This window comes from Medicago sativa, chromosome 7, assembly GCF_051527215.1.
Source record: "Medicago sativa cultivar Bolivia chromosome 7, Bolivia_mono, whole genome shotgun sequence".
In the NCBI taxonomy this organism is placed as follows: Eukaryota; Viridiplantae; Streptophyta; class Magnoliopsida; order Fabales; family Fabaceae; genus Medicago; species Medicago sativa.
In genome coordinates, this window is record NC_140755.1 from 54,431,372 (window position 1) to 54,449,043 (window position 17,672).

The 17,672-nt window shown below is 35.2% G+C and overlaps 1 protein-coding gene across 4 annotated transcripts; it reads right to left on the bottom strand.

The window, feature by feature from the left end:
- Positions 1-342: 342 nt before the first annotated feature.
- Positions 343-6,978, bottom strand: LOC146906823 (embryonic stem cell-specific 5-hydroxymethylcytosine-binding protein). Of its 4 annotated transcripts, none has more exons than XM_085723819.1 (9): positions 6,479-6,978; positions 5,876-6,061; positions 5,637-5,799; positions 3,446-3,531; positions 2,713-2,825; positions 2,535-2,600; positions 2,118-2,221; positions 1,904-1,969; positions 343-985 (listed from the first exon to the last, which is right to left on the bottom strand). In XM_085723819.1, exons 1-9 carry the CDS (start codon positions 6,601-6,603, stop codon positions 614-616), a joined length of 1,281 nt encoding a protein of 426 aa, XP_085579945.1. In that variant the 5' UTR covers positions 6,604-6,978; the 3' UTR covers positions 343-613. The 4 variants fall into 4 exon arrangements, with proteins under 4 accessions (XP_085579945.1, XP_085579944.1, XP_085579947.1 ...); XM_085723818.1 differs by having other exon boundaries at positions 5,637-5,793; positions 6,479-6,627; XM_085723821.1 differs by lacking the exon at positions 6,479-6,978 and having other exon boundaries at positions 5,637-5,793; positions 5,876-6,068.
- Positions 6,979-17,672: the final 10,694 nt, after the last annotated feature.

A 17,672-nucleotide genomic window follows, 5' to 3' on the forward strand; every position in this document is an offset into this window, starting at 1 on the left:
GGACAAAGGTTTTGCCTTTAAATTTTTAAACACAAACAAAATAAAATCATTACTAAAAATAGTTTTATTTTGTTGGGAATAACTATTAACTGTGATTGCTGATTTTATACACAGTACATTCACAGTGCTGCTCCTCTTTTTATTTCACATCTCTATGTCCTTTCTAATCCTCTTTGTTGTACACCACTCTCACACTAACAAGTATTGTTCTTTAGTTTAGGCCCACCTGGAATTTATGTTTATATTTATTTTATTCTGATGAATTAATTCAGACTTGAATTTAATTTGAGAAAATTGAATTACCATAAACATGAATTTGATATCAGTAAATTGAGATGACAATTCGAAACAAGAAAATCCATACAATACCACTAACAAAAAACATTGACATATTAAGTTTTTCTTGAACATTGGATACAGAGAGAGACCTTCCTAGCTACAAGACTAGACAATGTAACTGCAGGATATGATGTTAAACCTGATCTATATGGGACATGCAAGAGCTAGAACAAAATGGTTCTACAGAATTTACACAAAATACTGAAATACAGAACATTGTAAATTAGCAATCTTTAAGTTCACGCTGACCAAAAACTAACTAGTTAGTGGTCAGTTACCTTTTTCCAAAGTAGGAAAATAAGGTTGGTTGTTTATCATCAGCAGTCTTCGCCTTTTCCTTTTTCTTTGCCGGGTTTGCACTCACCTGATTGTTATTTGCTACAGATGGCTTTGAATCAGATGAAATTGCATCGAATTCACGCTTGATTGCAAAATTGGTAACCTTTTTAGAAGGGGAAATGCCACTGGATTTGAAGTCGGTGTTGCCCTCTTCTGTCTTAGCTTCTTCACTGAGGTCTTCCGTTTGTTCAGTCTTGACAGGTTCGTGACATAGTATTTTATTCTCTGGCTTTGTGTCTTCAACTTCAGCTCCCTTTCTTGAAAAGAACTTGGAGATTGGAATGTTCCCTTCTGTCTTTACTTGAATCTGTCAAACATGGGATGATGCCAAGTAAGTTTTTCAATATTAAGGATAAAGTCTGGCAACATTCTTTCAAAATCATGTACAGGTGAGTACAGGTCTAGCAACATTTAATTTAACGGTTAGATTGGTGAATTTAGTGTATGCAGTGAGTTATTGAACAGAGTAAATCTGCAAAGAGTTACTCATTGACTAACTAGATCCTTTACGGGCCATAAAATATGACACTGACCCATCCGTATTTTCTGTGGCATGGGTCAAACCCAACCCTAAAAAGCTTCGACTGGGTTGAACCGGGTCTTAGACACCCCTAGTCAAAATCAAGATCCTATTTAAGATTGGAAGGGAGCGTGAGTGAAAGAACATAAAACATACTATCATAATACAGATTGTAAGATCCTATCAAAGCAAGAAAATTATATGTTTAAACATAAACGTGCATGCAAGTGCACACATGCACATACAACTAGGAACTAGGTTGTCAGTCAAATCAGGGGAGGTGAAAAATCATAACACGTAGAGACGTAACACGGATCAGAAGATCATACAAAAATGCAAAATTATCTTTAAACAGAGACACACCGTACACAGCAACATGCACACAAAAGTAACCTATAAATCACACCAAACTATTGATTAAACTTTCATCGAAAATCCCCCCGGTCTTCAGACCAAGGGGCGGTTGTTTTGGTGAGGATGCAGTCCCTTATGTTCCTGTTTTTCTTTAATCTCAATAAATTGTTTGCATAAATTTTTCCTCTTTGAAATTTTATGCATCAATGAACAAACAAGAACAAAGATCTAAGCAGATGCATTGCAGAGGTTCAGATAAAAAAAAATGGGATATGTTCAACGGAGACAGAGTAAAAGGTCGGACTCCAAAAGACTAAGAAAAGGCCAAGGGATGGGAAGCAACTATCATACCTCCTTTATACACTCAGGTCCATCGAATGAAGGCTTACCCATAGCAGGTGTTACAGGGTACCACACCTGACATTAAAATATTGGGGAAAACCATGAACATAAAATCATACTAGTAAAGCTTTAATATCAAAACATTTAATAAAACAAGGAAGTTCCACGCTAACGAAGAAAATTGAAATTCAGTCTTAAGTTATCATTACTACAAAGCTTATACCAAATCAGATTCTTCGTATGGCTTCATCACACTCTTAAAACTGGAAGCACTGCTTAGCCAGGTATCAGTTGAATCCTTGTCTCCCAAAATAACAGGCATCCTGTCTAAAGACACACATTTGAAGTACAGATTTAGATACTTTTATCTATATAACACATGGTCATTCTTAATTAGCAAAAGCCAAAGAGGGCCACAAAATTCCTCTTGGTAGGTAGGTTTATAATCTAACAGATCACGAGTATTTGTGCAAGTAAACACCAAACTCATTAACCAAAGAAAAAAAACTTGATTCCACTTTCCACATTAAAGTTTATTGTTAAACTATTGAAACAAGTAAACTTCAACATTGTTTTCAGAGTTAATAATATCAACCTGAATGCTAGTTGGCATGTCAACATTTAGGAATGCATGACTCACCATGAAGCCACTGGAATGCTGAAGAGGACGAGGTTGTAACAATAGTAAATGTGTAAAGTATTTCACCTGTGGTTAAGAATATGTTACATTAAAATTAGCAATCGTAAGAATAAACATCAGCATGATCTTTCATTCTGAATAAAACCCATACCCAAAATCTTTCTATAGAAATTCTCACCTTCAGAATTTTGCCACGAGTCATAAAGAGCAGCAAAGACAAGAGGTCTTCCATCTTTGAAGTGAATATAGTAAGGCTGTTTCTTTGAACCATCTTTTTTCCACTCATAAAATCTTAAACATATACTTACAATAATTAATTCAAAGAACTGAACTTAAAGCCACTAATAAGAACACAACGGACGTAGATAGGCAAAACATTAGGAAGCAATAATTGACTGAATAAGTTAAATAATAATTGACAGAAATATTGATCAGAATAACAGACTGAATATGAAAAGGTGTATACTCCCAGAATAATGGTTGTCATGTTAGGATGGAATTTTCCTTCCTATTCTCAATTAAGAATCCACCCTAACTCAGACGAACGGCTATGTACATAACAGAAAAATGACACATAAATTGCATTGTTCACCAAGCAATCAGAACTAATTTTGAAGATGAATGACAAAAACAGCTCTAACATAGACCCAGCCAAATCTTCAACCGCGCATGCAAGCATTTTCATGTATAAAAATTCAGCACGAATATCCAAACATAAGTGGAATGCACTCCTATACCATAATTAGTTAAGTATAATTAACCATTTGGGAATAGAAATGCATTGCAATACCAAGATAATGGAGAAAACATTAGTGGATTTGATAAAAACTCAATCAACAGGAAGAAATCTTCAATGCTAAAGCAAAACCATGAGAGAAGAGTGAAAACTCTAAAAATAATGCAATACATACCCTTCTACTGCAACAAGACACCGGTTTTTAGGAAGGAGGCGACGAAATGAAGCTTTTTCATCTATGGATTCAGATCGAGCATTAAACTGCAGAACATAACAGACATCATATCAGACTAAATATTTCATTAGAAAGGGCTATAATTTTAAAAGTAGAAACATTGTAGTGTACATACTGCAAAATAGAATATGAAATCAGTTAATACGCATGAAGTAATCTCGTTTAAATACGTTTTTAGTCCACAATTTTTTTATTTGGTCCTCCATTTTCAATTGTTTCCACACAAGTCCTCTATAAATGATTTTTTATATAACTGTACCTCTATCAGTGGTCCACTAAATTTCAAGGTTAAGTGGACATGTGGCATACAATCCAAGATACAATTTGCCGAAAAAAATCATAATCAAGGGACTTTAGGTGGTTGGTCAATGTAAAAATGCATCAAGTTAGCTTCTTATTTCAGCTTCTTACTAAGATAAACTTTTTAACCATAAAGTAATTATGTATTGCCAAGATTACCTATTCAAACACTATCATAGTTACTATATTCACGTATCTAATCAGAAGTTTTAGTTAAGTTATGCCACTGGTTTTCCTTCTTCAAGCTTACCATCACCAAAGGAAAATGACAGTAACAACAAAATCTATCACTAAGACCTGTTTTCACTAGGTGAGTCAGGTTATATGGATAAACGGATGCAATAGTATTATAAGAAAATTGAACATGCACGGTCAGTAAAAACTAGTTTTACACAGACGTTCAATGAGAAACCAGTATTTTGCAGTTACTTTTAAATTGTGGTTACAAAGTGCACTTATGCGTGTAATATAATTAGTTCTCATTGAATGCTGATGTAAAACTAATAATTTACACCGACAATACATCCATGTTAAACTCTTGAGAAAATGGGATATGTATTGTCGATGTAAACTAGTTTTACCCTGATGTCTAATGATAATACAATATGAGTTTAATTAGTATGTTTTATTAGTGTACCATTATTTTGCACGTGCATCAAATGATGTGTTGTCACGTCAATTAATGAATATGACAAGTCATGTGTTTTCATATTCATTAATTAACGTGGCAACACATCATTGGATGCATGTGTAATGTGTAAAATAATTATACACTGAAAGAGTATACTAATTAAATTCATACAATATTTTACCGTTATTTTAAAATGTGGTCACAGTGAATTTATGTGGTAACATAATTAGTTCTTGCTCCAAAAAAAAAACATAATTAGTTCTTATTGGGTTCCTAACATGTATCAAATCATAAGTTATAGTTAAGTTCTGTTGCCGGTCTTCATTCTTTAAGCTATCATCACCAAAGAAAAAGGACAGTAACAACAAAAACTATCACTAACTTTGTTTTTCAACAACAGGTGAGTAAGGGATTCACAGATAAAAGGATGCAATAATATTATAAAAAAATGGAACTTGTTGCAATTTTGACGTAAACCAGTTTTACACAGACGTCCAATGAGAATCCAATATTTCGCAAATACTTTTAAATTGTGGTTACATAGTGAACTAATGAGGATAATATGACGAGTTCTCATTGAATGTCAGTGTGAACTAATTTACACTGACAATACATCTCCATTAAACTCTCGAGAAAATGGGATGTGTTGTTGACGTAAACTAGTTTTACATTAATGTCTAATGACAATCCAATATTATACGGTTATTTTTAAAAGGTAGTTATAAAGTGAACTTACGTGGTCATATGAGTTCTCATTGAATGTTAGTATAAAACTAAACTACATCGACCGTGCATCTAATTAAACTCTAATATTATTTTGAAGAAACCAAATCAGCCCACATAAATTGAAACCGTGGGAACCGTGGGAATTGAACGTGAGACCTTGATAGGAGTACCCTCTAAGGTCCCAAACCATAACCATCAGGTCAAAACCAAATGGGTTATTATAAAACTAAACTATAGTGCATCTAATTAAACTCTAATATTTTTGTGATGAAACCAAATTAGCCCACATTAATTGATACTGCGGGAATCGAACGTGAGACCTTGACAGGAGTACACTCTAAGGTCCCAAACCAACGTCATCACGTGAAAACCAAATGGGTTATTAAACTTTAATATTATATCATGAATCATGTCTATTGAGTATTGACACCAAATTAGAGAGGAAAGTAAAAAGAATGAATCAATAAAGTTTACCATCTTGTAGTGATCAGGTTTGTCAGTTTTTTTAGTGAAACTAGGGATTAAACCCCATTTCATACAATGAACAACATGGCCATCACTCTCAGCAGATGCATCATCTTCTCTACGAACAACAGGCATATTGAATCCCGGCGACACATTATTTGACGGTCTATACCTATACACAAAATCAAATTCACATACATTGAACAATGAAGATAAAATTGAAAATTGAAGAATATAGTAATTTATACCGGTCTATATGGAGAAGACGAGAAGGGGCAGTGGTGCGGTGGCAGGCCCTTGGAACGTCGTCGGCTCTAAGACTGCAACGAGTTCTGCCACACATTTCTTCTTCTTCCTCTCTCTCCGATTTTGATGGGTTTTTTAGTTTCCCAAGGCGGGAAGGGAAAATTTCACAGAAAAGGAAAGAAAGGAAACTGCTTCAAAGTGAAAATAAAGGACTCAAGACCCAATATAGTCAACTTCCAAAAAAAAAAAAACTTCATCGGATTAGTTAACATTTACTAAAATTTAGAATTTTTTAACGTGAAATGAATTAAATATGAATTTTTTAAAACGACAAAAGTAAAAGATAAAAAGTAACAAAATTTGGATGTAGAAATCAAATTTTGCAATAATTTTTTGCGGAGGAACTCTTAGTAATGTTCTAAACATGTCTGCAAAAAATTGTTCAAAAACTTAACAGTTTAAGCATAAATTAAACAAATTTGAATTGGGTAGGGACTAATACTTAGTGCAGAAAAAAAAAATTAAGGACCAAAAGAACTATTAAAATCAAGTAAGGACTAAACTTAAAAGATCCTAATTTTACAGGGATTAAAAACATATTTTACCCTACAAAATAAACCCATGTCTGCAATGGCCTTTTTCTCCCTTCTCCCAAGGTCACTCTTTCCTCTGGTCTATAAAACCCACGTTTTCTTCTTCTCTTCTCTTGTTTTTTTATCATCTTCTTCATAAATTTTCAAAGTACCCTGTAAATAAAAAAACCCAAAAAAATAAATACGGAATGACCTTGATGTGAATTCGGCGTTTGTTTCCTTCAATTCCTCTGAAAAAACATTCTGGTAGTGGAAGTGTAACGTTCAGGATGGTCGCAAGATGGTCCAGTTTTGGTTTCGAGTTCTGGGGAAGAGATGAACCGGTCTAAACCTGCTTTTCTTCTTTCTCCTCATGTTCTAATGAGAAGCAATCTTCGTTTGTTTGCGTGCCAATTGAGATTCTAAGAAGGAGCTGGTGCAGTTGTGAGAGCTTTGCCATGGGTGAGTTGTGATTCGACGTCGTTGTTTCAATCGCCGATGAATCATGCGGTTGTGAGAGTTTCACCATGGGCAAGTCAATAATTTCACACGTGGCATGCCACTTAGGTGTTGACTCGGTCAAAATTGACTATTGCAAAGGGTCTAAATTTTAAGGAGGCCAAAAATTTTCATTTTTTTTATTAGGGATCAAAATCGCAACATTGGTAAACTTAAGAGGCAAAAATTGTTGTTTAGCCATTATTTTAATAGTGCTACGATGGTAAAAAAAAAAAAAAAACTCAAAATCGTAACGATCCTCCTTCATGTCCTGCGCGGCCCCTTTATATCAGTTGTTTTTCCCATCATTAGAAACTTTCATCTAAATTTGTGGGTCGGGTCAGCCATTGGTTTGGGTCATAGGCCCACTTATGTATTTCTTCATTTCCCAATAATGCTTTGAGGAATGCTAGCGACACACATTTTAGCGCACATTTTTTAACACGCTCTATTTGATTGGTTAAAATTTATATGGGTCCATATAAATTTAGTGGGTCTCATGTGAGTTCTAACCAATGTTGAAAAGTACTCCCTCCGGTCACTATTAAAAGCAAAAATTAACTTTTTAGGTTCATTCATTAAATGATGTATTTAGTCAATAATTTACATCATTTAATGAATGAACCTAAAAAGTTGATTTTTGCTTATAATAGTGACCGGAGGGAATATGTGTTAAAATGTGTGTTCCTAGCATTTCTCCGTTGCTTTTTATTTTAACAAACAAAATCTTCCTTTTTATTTACCACTAACTGCCAAATAATCGTAATAATGGACTACAAGACTCTAAATAAAAAATTACAATTTATTCAAAATAACTATAAATTAAATACTAAACTAATAGAAAGAGAGTAAAAACTTAATTAAAAAGACTCTGAAAGTATGATATGACATGATGTCATCACTTTACAAATTCAATGATGAAAATATTCACTCTTCATATTGTTTTTTTTATTTGGTGAAATAATATGATGATTATAGCTCACACATTTTAAAAGTGGTGAAATGATGAGTCAGGGGTTCGAACTTCTGCCCGTGCACATATTATGGTGGCTGGAGTTCACACATTTTTAAATGTGGAGAAGTGGGGTGTCAGGGGTTCGAACTTCTACCCCCGCATATATTATGCAATGTCTCTACCAATTGTGCTAAGCTGACGGAGACCACTCTTCATATTTTTTTTAAATAGGGTTAATATTGCTTTTCCCTCTGTAAAATAGGTCATTTCCGATTTACCCCTAAGAAATTTTCGGTTTGAAATTCGTCCTTGTAATATTTTTTTTTTGCTTTTGGACCTTCATGGCAAATTTCGCCCCCTGTAGTTTGGGAAAATTTCAGTTTACCCTCTGTAATTTGAGAAAATTTTGGTATACCCCCTGGTAATTTGATTAAATTTCGATTTACCCCCTGCCAGATCATTGATTTTGTATAGTCAGATGACCTAGGGGTATTCAGGAAAAAAAAATTAAAAGGACGAATTCCAACCCGAAAATTTCTTAAGAGGATAAACCGGAAATGACCTAATTTACAGGGGAGAAAGACACTATTAACCCTTTTAAATATGATAAAAAAATCATGAATATGTTATAATTCCCCAATTTAATCCCTATTTTATTTTCTGTCGAATAGACTAGTGTCTAAAAACTCACATTTTTTAAAGATGAATAAGTGAGGTTGACGGGTTTTGAACTCCGACACCTGCATATAATATGCAATATCACTACCAATTGAGTTAAGTTCACAGGAAGAGACAATTGTACTCATTTAATTTGATTGAAAATGTACACTTCATCCAATCAATTAAAGACATGTCATATTTTATATTAAAATATTTTTTTAAAAAAATTGAATTTTACAAAAGTCTATTAAATTGTTTCTTTTTTCAAGTCTTACTGTTAACAGTGATAACGTGTGACGTTAAATGCTGATGTGGATCGCCAACTTAGATGACACATATTCATGGACGAAATTGATTAAAAACTTTGAGTTTTTTCTTGGACTTTTTTTCTTCTGAATTGAAAGTCATTCCAAATTGTTACATTGTCAAATCGATCTCTGAATTATTCATTAAAAGTTAAGATGGTCCTTGAATTATGTCACTCACTATCAAAATGATCCCTAAATTATTTATCTTAACTATAAATGTGATCTGTGATTTTGTAGCACAATAAGGAGATGAAAGAAGTTTTCACCATTTGAAACCATAGCTAGCAACATGAGAAGAAAAGACGTTGACTGTTTGAGATAGGACTTTATCTCATAGACTCATCAGTCGCGACAAAATTGTCTATTTTCTTCATGATAAATTTAAATTGGCCATATAGCACCAATTTTTTTGTTAAATTGTATTTTGTTCTACTTCATTTAAGTTGCATTTGTATCTTAAATACTAACAATTTTCTGTTTTCGCTCATGAGTGTACACTGCTCAATTATTTAATTTGATTATAAAAAAAAATGCAAACTGAAAAAACTAGGAAGTGTATCAAAGCCACATCTTCTTGCTTGGATTATTATTACACTGCCTAAATCCTCTAATGTCAACATTGCGTTTATATTTTTTGTACCCATAAATAAAGTTTAAAATATTATTATATGAACTATATTCTAAAGGTTTTCATCATCATATTGGAATATTACTTATATGAAATATATACCAAGGTTTTCATCGATAACTCAAATATTTTAGTTGATATTTTAGATTTTCATTGTGTCTTCTCTTGTTGCTGATCACGGTTGCAAGTTGTAGAAAACATAAAATATGAAGTGGTTTTCATCACTTTTGTATGAAGACCTAGAAGGCTACTCTCAACATGGATGAGTAACATAATTCAGAGATCAATTTGATAGCGAGTGACATAATTTAGGGACCATATTAATTTTTAATTAATAATTCATGATCGATTTGAATATGTAACGATTGTAATAACTTTCATTTAAAAAAAAATCCAAAACAAATCCAAATTTTCGGTAAATTTCATCCCTGAATACGTGGCATCGGAGTTGTCAATCCACACTAATGCTTAATGTCACACATCATCACCGTTAATAACCCAACTTGACAGAGGACGAAATTGACAATGCTTGTAAAGTTCAAGGATGTTTTTAACTATTTCGATTAATTTAAGGACAAATTAAACGACATGTACAAATTCAATGATGATAATGCCTATTCACTCTTCATATTGCTTTTTTATTTGGTGAAGTAGCCTAGTGATTGGAGCTCACACATTTTTAAATGTGGAGTAGTGAGGTGTCAGGGGTTCGAACTTCTGCCCCTGCATATATTATGGTGGCTGGAGCTCCCACATTTTTAAATGTGGAGAAGTGGGGTGTCAGGGGTTCGAACTTTTACCCCTACATATATTATGCAATGTCTCTACCAACTGAGATAAGGACTGTTACCTAAGCCCTCAGATGTGTACTTCAGATCTCAACTACCCATTACTGACACAACTCTAACAGGTTATAAGAAAAAGCTGAGAGAGGCAAAGGGGGTCCAGCTAGGGCCAGAGGGGAAACAACAACATCAGGAGCAACTAGAAGCTGAATATCCACACTCTACCCAATGATGGCTGACTATATGTTTGGAGAGGCGAATTGGATTGAAGAAGCATCATCCCAGTTGTACATTGAACCACCTTGATTATCTAAAAAATTCTCTGAAGCAGTACTGTGGCATAGACAGAAGCCTAGTGGTTCCTTTGAGAGGTTTGGTACAAAAGAGAAGATGAGGGGCTACTTCAGAGAGAATAGGGAGAGAGCTGATCGTAGGGTGTTTTATCTTGGTTTTCGGGTGTCAAACATTGATTACGTTTGAACCTTTTAAACCGGTGATATCTTATTTTTTCTTGGGAAGGGAAAAAGTAAGCAAAACCCTTGAGAATCGAGGTCCGGGAGTTGTTTTCGCTACGGGAAGGTGTTAGGCACCCATAACGACTATAGTATCCTATAGGAACCGTCTTTAATTTCTACGCGCGCGCTTTATTTTTAAATGCTATTTTGAAATGTTATCCACACCTAAGAATTTCTAAGTGAAGAATTGGAGGGAGAAGAATGTGTTTGAAATTTTATTTTAGTTGAATTGAAGGAATTTTGTTCCTTGCCTACGTACCCGTTTAAGGGATCAAATCCATCGTAGTTCTCTTCCAAAAATGTTTTTGTTTTTGTTGGTTGATTTTAAGTTTGAAAATTGGAGTTTGAAGAATGGAGATTGAGAGGCCTCAAGGGCATAAGGTTGTGAAATTGTAAGGTTGAATTAGTCATTTGCAAAAGAAGTCAAGTATGATTATTTTTCATTGAAATTTGATTAAGAAAATGAAAAGGAAAATTCAATGGGATTTTGATCCCAAGGTTTATTTTGAAAATGGTTTGAGTGAAGTTTGTTCAAGTTTTTTTGGAAAATTGGTTTTTCTAAGTATAGAGCCTAAACATTCATCTAAACACACAATCCTAAACATACATCTAAACATGCATATTCTAGCTATATCTAAAGTGAGGTGTGTGCATGTGTCGGTGCTTGTGTCGGTGTACATCATTAGAGTCCATTGTCCTTATTACATCATACCCTAGATACATTCTATGGTCTTGCAAGGAATGTAAATGACATGAAAGTAAAGTACAAAAAGTCCTAATTATTACATTCTAATCTTGGGTGAAACTTAAAGTGCAAGAAATAAGATGGAGATGGAATGAAATGGGAATGCTTATGAGGAATATGAGACATGAAATGGAATGGTTAGCAACACATGGTAATATCAAAAGAAATAAAGCAAGAGAAACATTATAACACAAAGCATAGAAAACAACCCAAAATAAAGGCAAAATGAGTGCAAACATGACTAAAATTTGCTCATAGAATGCAAGAGCCATATGACCTATAATTCTCACACTCCAACACATTTTTAAAGGTTTGGAATCAAATTTTGGAATGGGAATTAAGGCAACATGGTTAACTTGCCATTTTGGAAGCAAACCTAAGCATATTTGCATTATTTATTTACACAAGTAACTTGTAAACTAAGTAATCTATCAAGATTCACAATTATGCAGCAATATCAAACACAAACAGTGGCTAAAACTCCCTCAAATCAAATGGCATAGGTCACAAATGTTCATCAAGAAAGTGGAATTGGAATCAAGCAAATTTTCATTCATTTTTAGCACAAAATATCACAAAAATAGTAAGAGAAACACCACATTATCTTTTACCAATTTTTATTATGTAAAATTAACACTAAAAGGTCACAAAATCATCAAGAAACACTCATGAATTTTTAGGAATTTTTTTTTAAAGGTTTTTTGGACTAAAAAGTGCAAGAAAATTACTAATTCTAACAAAAATAAGAAAAAAAATGCTTCAAATACTTTTCTCAAGTCTTAGCACAAAAAATGTCACCAAAATGTTAAGAAAAATATCAAGAACACATAGAAATTTTTTTAGGATTTTTTGTAAACAAATTTGGACAAGCAGGGGTGTATATAGCAAGAAAATTGCAAAAACATGCAGGAATGGGAGGGGCGCATAGCAAAAACGTGTGCAGGCAGGTAATTGGGCCTAAGAATGCAGGGAATGGGTCGGTTTGGACATGGAGCGGGTTGAACCGGTTTGTTAACAGTATATAAGGGTTTGAACCGGTTCAACCCTCACTTCCTCCCAATCTTTCTCTCTCTAACATGTGAAAGGAGAGAGAGAAGCTCTGCAAGCAGCTTCATCTTCTCCGACGAAGTGGCTCACTCCGGCGTGGTGCCGGTGGTGGCGCCACTGCGTCGGAGTTCCAAACTCCTCCGTTTCAAAAGAAACCTACGTTTTCTAACATCCTTTTCCTTCCTCGTCTCAAATCCGAAGCTATTTTTCACAGAAAAGTTACGGAAAAGTCTAGATCTAACTTTGAATTTCGAAAATATTTTCTTGAGAGGAACAAGGACTGGTTCGGATTTAAGACGAATAGGAGGGATTTCTTTGCATCCTTTACACATATTTTCGAAAACGGTTATTCATGAGGAAAGGAGAGGAACACGGCAGAAGCAAATCTTGAGAAATGAAATTCGTACCTTCTCTGGATCAATTACGATCTGGAGATGCTACGAACAGTTGTTGTTGTTGTTCGTCCCTCTCCGTTCTTGGTTTCTGCTGCGATTCTGAGGTATTACGCGCGCGTAGCTTCACTCTCCTTCTTCTCTGGTTCGATCCAGCTTTGATCCCTCTTCTTCTCTGATCTACACGCGCCTCTGTGATCGGTGCTGGAGTTTGTCACACTTCGTGACGAATTCGCACTTTGAATTGCAGAATTGGTGCGATTCTTGCTCGATGATGATGATGCTTCTGAGAGCCTCTGCAAATTTTGTGGAACCTTCGTAATTTTCAATCGAATTTTGTTAAAATTTGTCGAATTTGGAATCTGTTTCGATGAAATGCTTGCTGAAATGAATCTGTTATGGTTGAATTGATGAAAATTGATATGAAATTGAGAGGATTTGGAGGATTTTGTGGTGATTTTGGTTCGGTTAGGGTTGAAGATGAAGATGAATCTTCATCTTGTTCTTGAAGGTTTTTACGGTTTTGATCTGAATGAAAGAGAGAGAGAAAAGAAAAAGTTGTTAGTGCTGAGTTGTAATGTGATGAATGGATCTGTTGAATTTTTGACTGCTGACTGGGCTTTATAGGCTGATGCAGTAATGCCTGGACCAATCATGATCTGCCATGTGGCGTAACTAACTCTTGGACAAATGAAAAGCTGACACGTGGCATCTGGACTAATGACTTGGACAATTAAGGACTTAAAATGCAAATCTTAAGAATTTAGGACTAAAAAATAAAAAGTAAAAATAAAATGAATTAAAATTGGTAATTTGGAAAATAACGTAAAGTGAAACGATTAAAATTGACAAAACGGACTAAAACGAACCAATGGCCTAAATGAGGTACTTTAAAGTAACCTCTCTCTGCCGAAATTTCGTGTGAAATGACCAAAATGCCCCTGGGGCTAAAACGGCTGAAAATGACTCAGATGCAATTTAAAAAATGGATTTTTTACAGGGAATTTGAAACAAAAGTTTATTTAAACCAACTTGAAAGACTCAGAGGCAATTTTTAAGATTTGAACAGAGTTTTGACACTTGAAAAGACTAAAATGCCCCTAGGGGCAAAACTGACTCAAGATGACTTCAAATGCAATTTTTGAGATGGATTTTGACATAGAATGAAATGAAGACTTATTCAAACTACTTGAAAGGACTCAACCCAATTTTTAAAAGACTGAAAGAAATTTTAACATAGGAAATGACTAAAATGCCCTTTTTCATGAATTTTGCAAATAACATAGAAATAAAATGCAGAGAAAGATGTAATTGATCAGAGACATATCAAATGGCTTGAAATGCAAGAAAAGAAGAATTGAGTTGGTATTTTTAGGTCCAAAATTAGGGTATAACAGCTGCCCCTATTTAAGTTTCTTTGTCCGGAGAGTCAAGAGACGAAGTCTTAGAGTTGACGGGACGAAGATACTTAAATATTAACATTTGCACTGCTTTTGGACGTAAAAATACGCTTTCAGATTTTCAAAAACATGAATGCCATGCAATACTTTGATTATGAATGCAAGACAAATGACTGGAGTCCATGGAACATGTCATGTCACTGGGGATTCAGACGGACATTGACAGGGTGGACAAACTAGGGGATAGAAAAAGGGTACAAGTTGTTCTTTGGGTCGAACTAGCCACTTGACCAAGGAATACAAAACAAGAGATAGGTGCAAGCTGTTCTTGGGATTGAACTTGGCAATTGACCGGAAATACAGACATATAGGCAGACACAAGCTGTTCTTTGGATTGAACTTGACACTTGATTGAAAATACAAACAGATAGGCAGACACAAACTGTTCTTTGGATCGAACTGGCTGTTTGGCTGGAGATATAGACAACAGGGTAGATACAAACTGTTCTTTGGATCGAACTTGCTTGTTGGATTATCACCACGTCATGCGGGAAGGTGCAAACTGTTCCTTCAGATCAAACTTGCCGTTTGACCGATAACAAAGCATAAACTGGGTACAAACTGTTCTTCAGATCGAACTTGCCGTTTGACCGATAACAAAGCATAAGCTGGGTACAAACTGTTCTTTGAATTGAACTTGTCGTTTGTCCGGAGGTATAGGTATATAAGCAGGTACAAGTGGTTCTTTTTTGGATCGAACCTGGCACTTGACCGATAACAAGATATGTTGGAAGTCTGATTTGACAAGATACCTATTGAGGGTAAATTGTCATTGACTTGGTTTGAAGATAAACATGACCATTTTTGTTGGCCCAAAAGCAAATGGAGAGTGAATTGACATTGATTTGAATTGAATTGAAAATTGACATTGAAAGAGAGATTGAGAATTGAGATTGAATAGAGACATAGGCATAGACACTGGATTGAGAGTTGAAATTGAAAGAGACATTGGAAATTGGAATTGAATTGAGACATAGACATTGACATTGGATTGGAGAGTTGCATTTGACATTGAGATTGGATTGGAATTGAAAATTGAAATTGGCATTGACATTGAGATTGGAGATTGACATTGATATTGAGATTGGATTGAAATCGGAGATTGACATTGAATTGAAATTGAGATTGGAAATTGCTTCGAATTGACATTGAATTGAAATTGAAATTGAAATTGAGATTGAGATTGAGTTTGACAGTTGAAATTTGGATTGAATTTGACAGTTGAGAGTCGGATATGCAACATGTATGTATGGTATAGCAAGATTATTGGATGTATGAGCACATAAAATGCATGATTATGCATGTATGAATGCTTGAAATGCATGATTGGTTTGTAACTTGACAGAGGAGTTTCACAAAGGCAGACAAAACATTGGAAGATTGGGCACGTAATGGCTCGTGCCGCAACATATTCACAGGGGAACACCTCTTTGGAGAGACCGTCGTTGAGAGACGTATCAAAACCATGGCTGAGGGCAATAAAACTTGTAGAGGAAGTAGCCTTGGAAGATTCTTGGATATAGGTCGCCGTTGCTAGGCGTGTCAGTGCTGGGTAAACATTGGATGTTCGCATCTGTGGTCAATGCTTTTCATTATTTTATTCTTTCATTCTTTCATTTTTCAATCCCATTTTTGCCTGAACCGCCCTTTCGGGTTTTCGATTCACCGGGGAATAAATTCTTTTCATTGCCCCATTTTTGCCTGAATTGCCTTCATAGGTTGTCAATCAGCGGGGTGCTCATTTTTGCCTAAGCCGCCCTTTCGGGTTTTCAACTTAGCGAGCTTTTTATTCGTATTTTTTTCATTTTTTTTCATTTCATTCTATTTTTTCATTCTTGCCATTGACCACAGATCATCCTGGGGAGTAACCTGCTTGTAACTTGTATTGAAAAAGACATTGACACTCATTCATTCATGCATGTTTCATTGAAATGTACCCTATTGCTCAGGTTTGCTTTCAAAATAGATAGAAAAAGATTTTCAATTTTCAAAAATGTTTGTTTCAGATATTGACATTATCAAATAGAAAGAAAATGTTTTGTATATGGTATTGAAAGTAGAAAGAAAATAGAATTTCAAACAGTAGAAAGGCTCAAATTGAAGTAGAAGAGTGAAAATTAGCCAAAGGCATAACTCCACAGATTTACAAAGCTTGGAAAATGGTAATTTTATTGGTTGGTGATACATTGAACACGATGACCGCTACTTTTCATAGAAATTTTGAATTCACAAGTACAGAAGCTTCCGATGAAGATGACCATTGACAGTTACAGATGCCCCAAGGGTTGATGGTGATTTGCCAGATATAGTTACTTGTCTTTTATTGTCAACCTCATTTTTGCATGAACCGCCCTTTCGGGTTTTCGGCTCATCGAGGCGCTCATTCTTGCCTGAGTTGCGTACAATCTCAGCGAGCTTTTTCACATTCATTTTTTTTGTCCCTAACTTTTGCCTGGATCGCCCTTTCGGGTTTTCGATCCACCGGGAAGCGCATTTTTGCCTAGGCCGCCCTTTCGGGTTTTCGACCTACCACGCTGTTCTTTTCTTTTTAGACAAAGTATTTCTTGACTATATCGGCATTGACAGGATTTGGGAGTTCAACACCATCCATGTGTGTAAGAATCAAAGCACCACCAGAGAAAGCCTTCTTGACAACATAAGGACCTTCATAGTTAGGTGTCCACTTGCCCCTTGGGTCGGGTTGCTGACTTATCCTTCTTTTCAATACAAGTTCGCCTTCCCTGAATTCTCGAGGTCGGACTCTCTTGTCAAAAGCATTCTTCATTCGCACTTGATACAACTGTCCATGAGCCATAGCATCCATACGTTTCTCTTCGATCAGATTCAATTGATCAAACCGACTTTGACACCATTCAGCCTCAGTTAACTTTGCTTCCATGATTACTCGAAGAGATGGAATCTCCACTTCCAGAGGGAGAACTGCTTCCATACCATACACAAGAGAGAAAGGAGTTGCCCCGGTTGAACTGCGCACTGTAGTACGGTAACCATGCAAGGCGAAAGGTAACATTTCGTGCCAGTCTTTGTAAGTTGTGACCATCTTCTGAACAATCTTCTTGATGTTCTTGTTAGCGGCCTCGACTACACCATTCATCTGAGGTCTATAAGGAGAAGAGTTATGATGTTCAATTTTGAATTCTTCACATAAAGCTTGCATCATGCTATTGTTCAGATTGGAACCATTGTCAGTGATGATCTTGTTGGGAACACCAT

Excerpts from the sequence above, each read along its gene's own strand:
- LOC146906823 (XM_085723819.1), bottom strand. The coding sequence starts at position 6,603 with ATGAAGAAGATGATAAAAAAACAAGAGAAGAGAAGAAGAAAACGTGGG. Across the intron at positions 5,800-5,875 it reads CGTCTTCTCCATATAGACCG|GTATAGACCGTCAAATAATG; the intron begins GTATAAATTACT and ends TTTTGTGTATAG. Across the intron at positions 1,970-2,117 it reads CATACGAAGAATCTGATTTG|GTGTGGTACCCTGTAACACC; the intron begins GTATAAGCTTTG and ends TTTTAATGTCAG.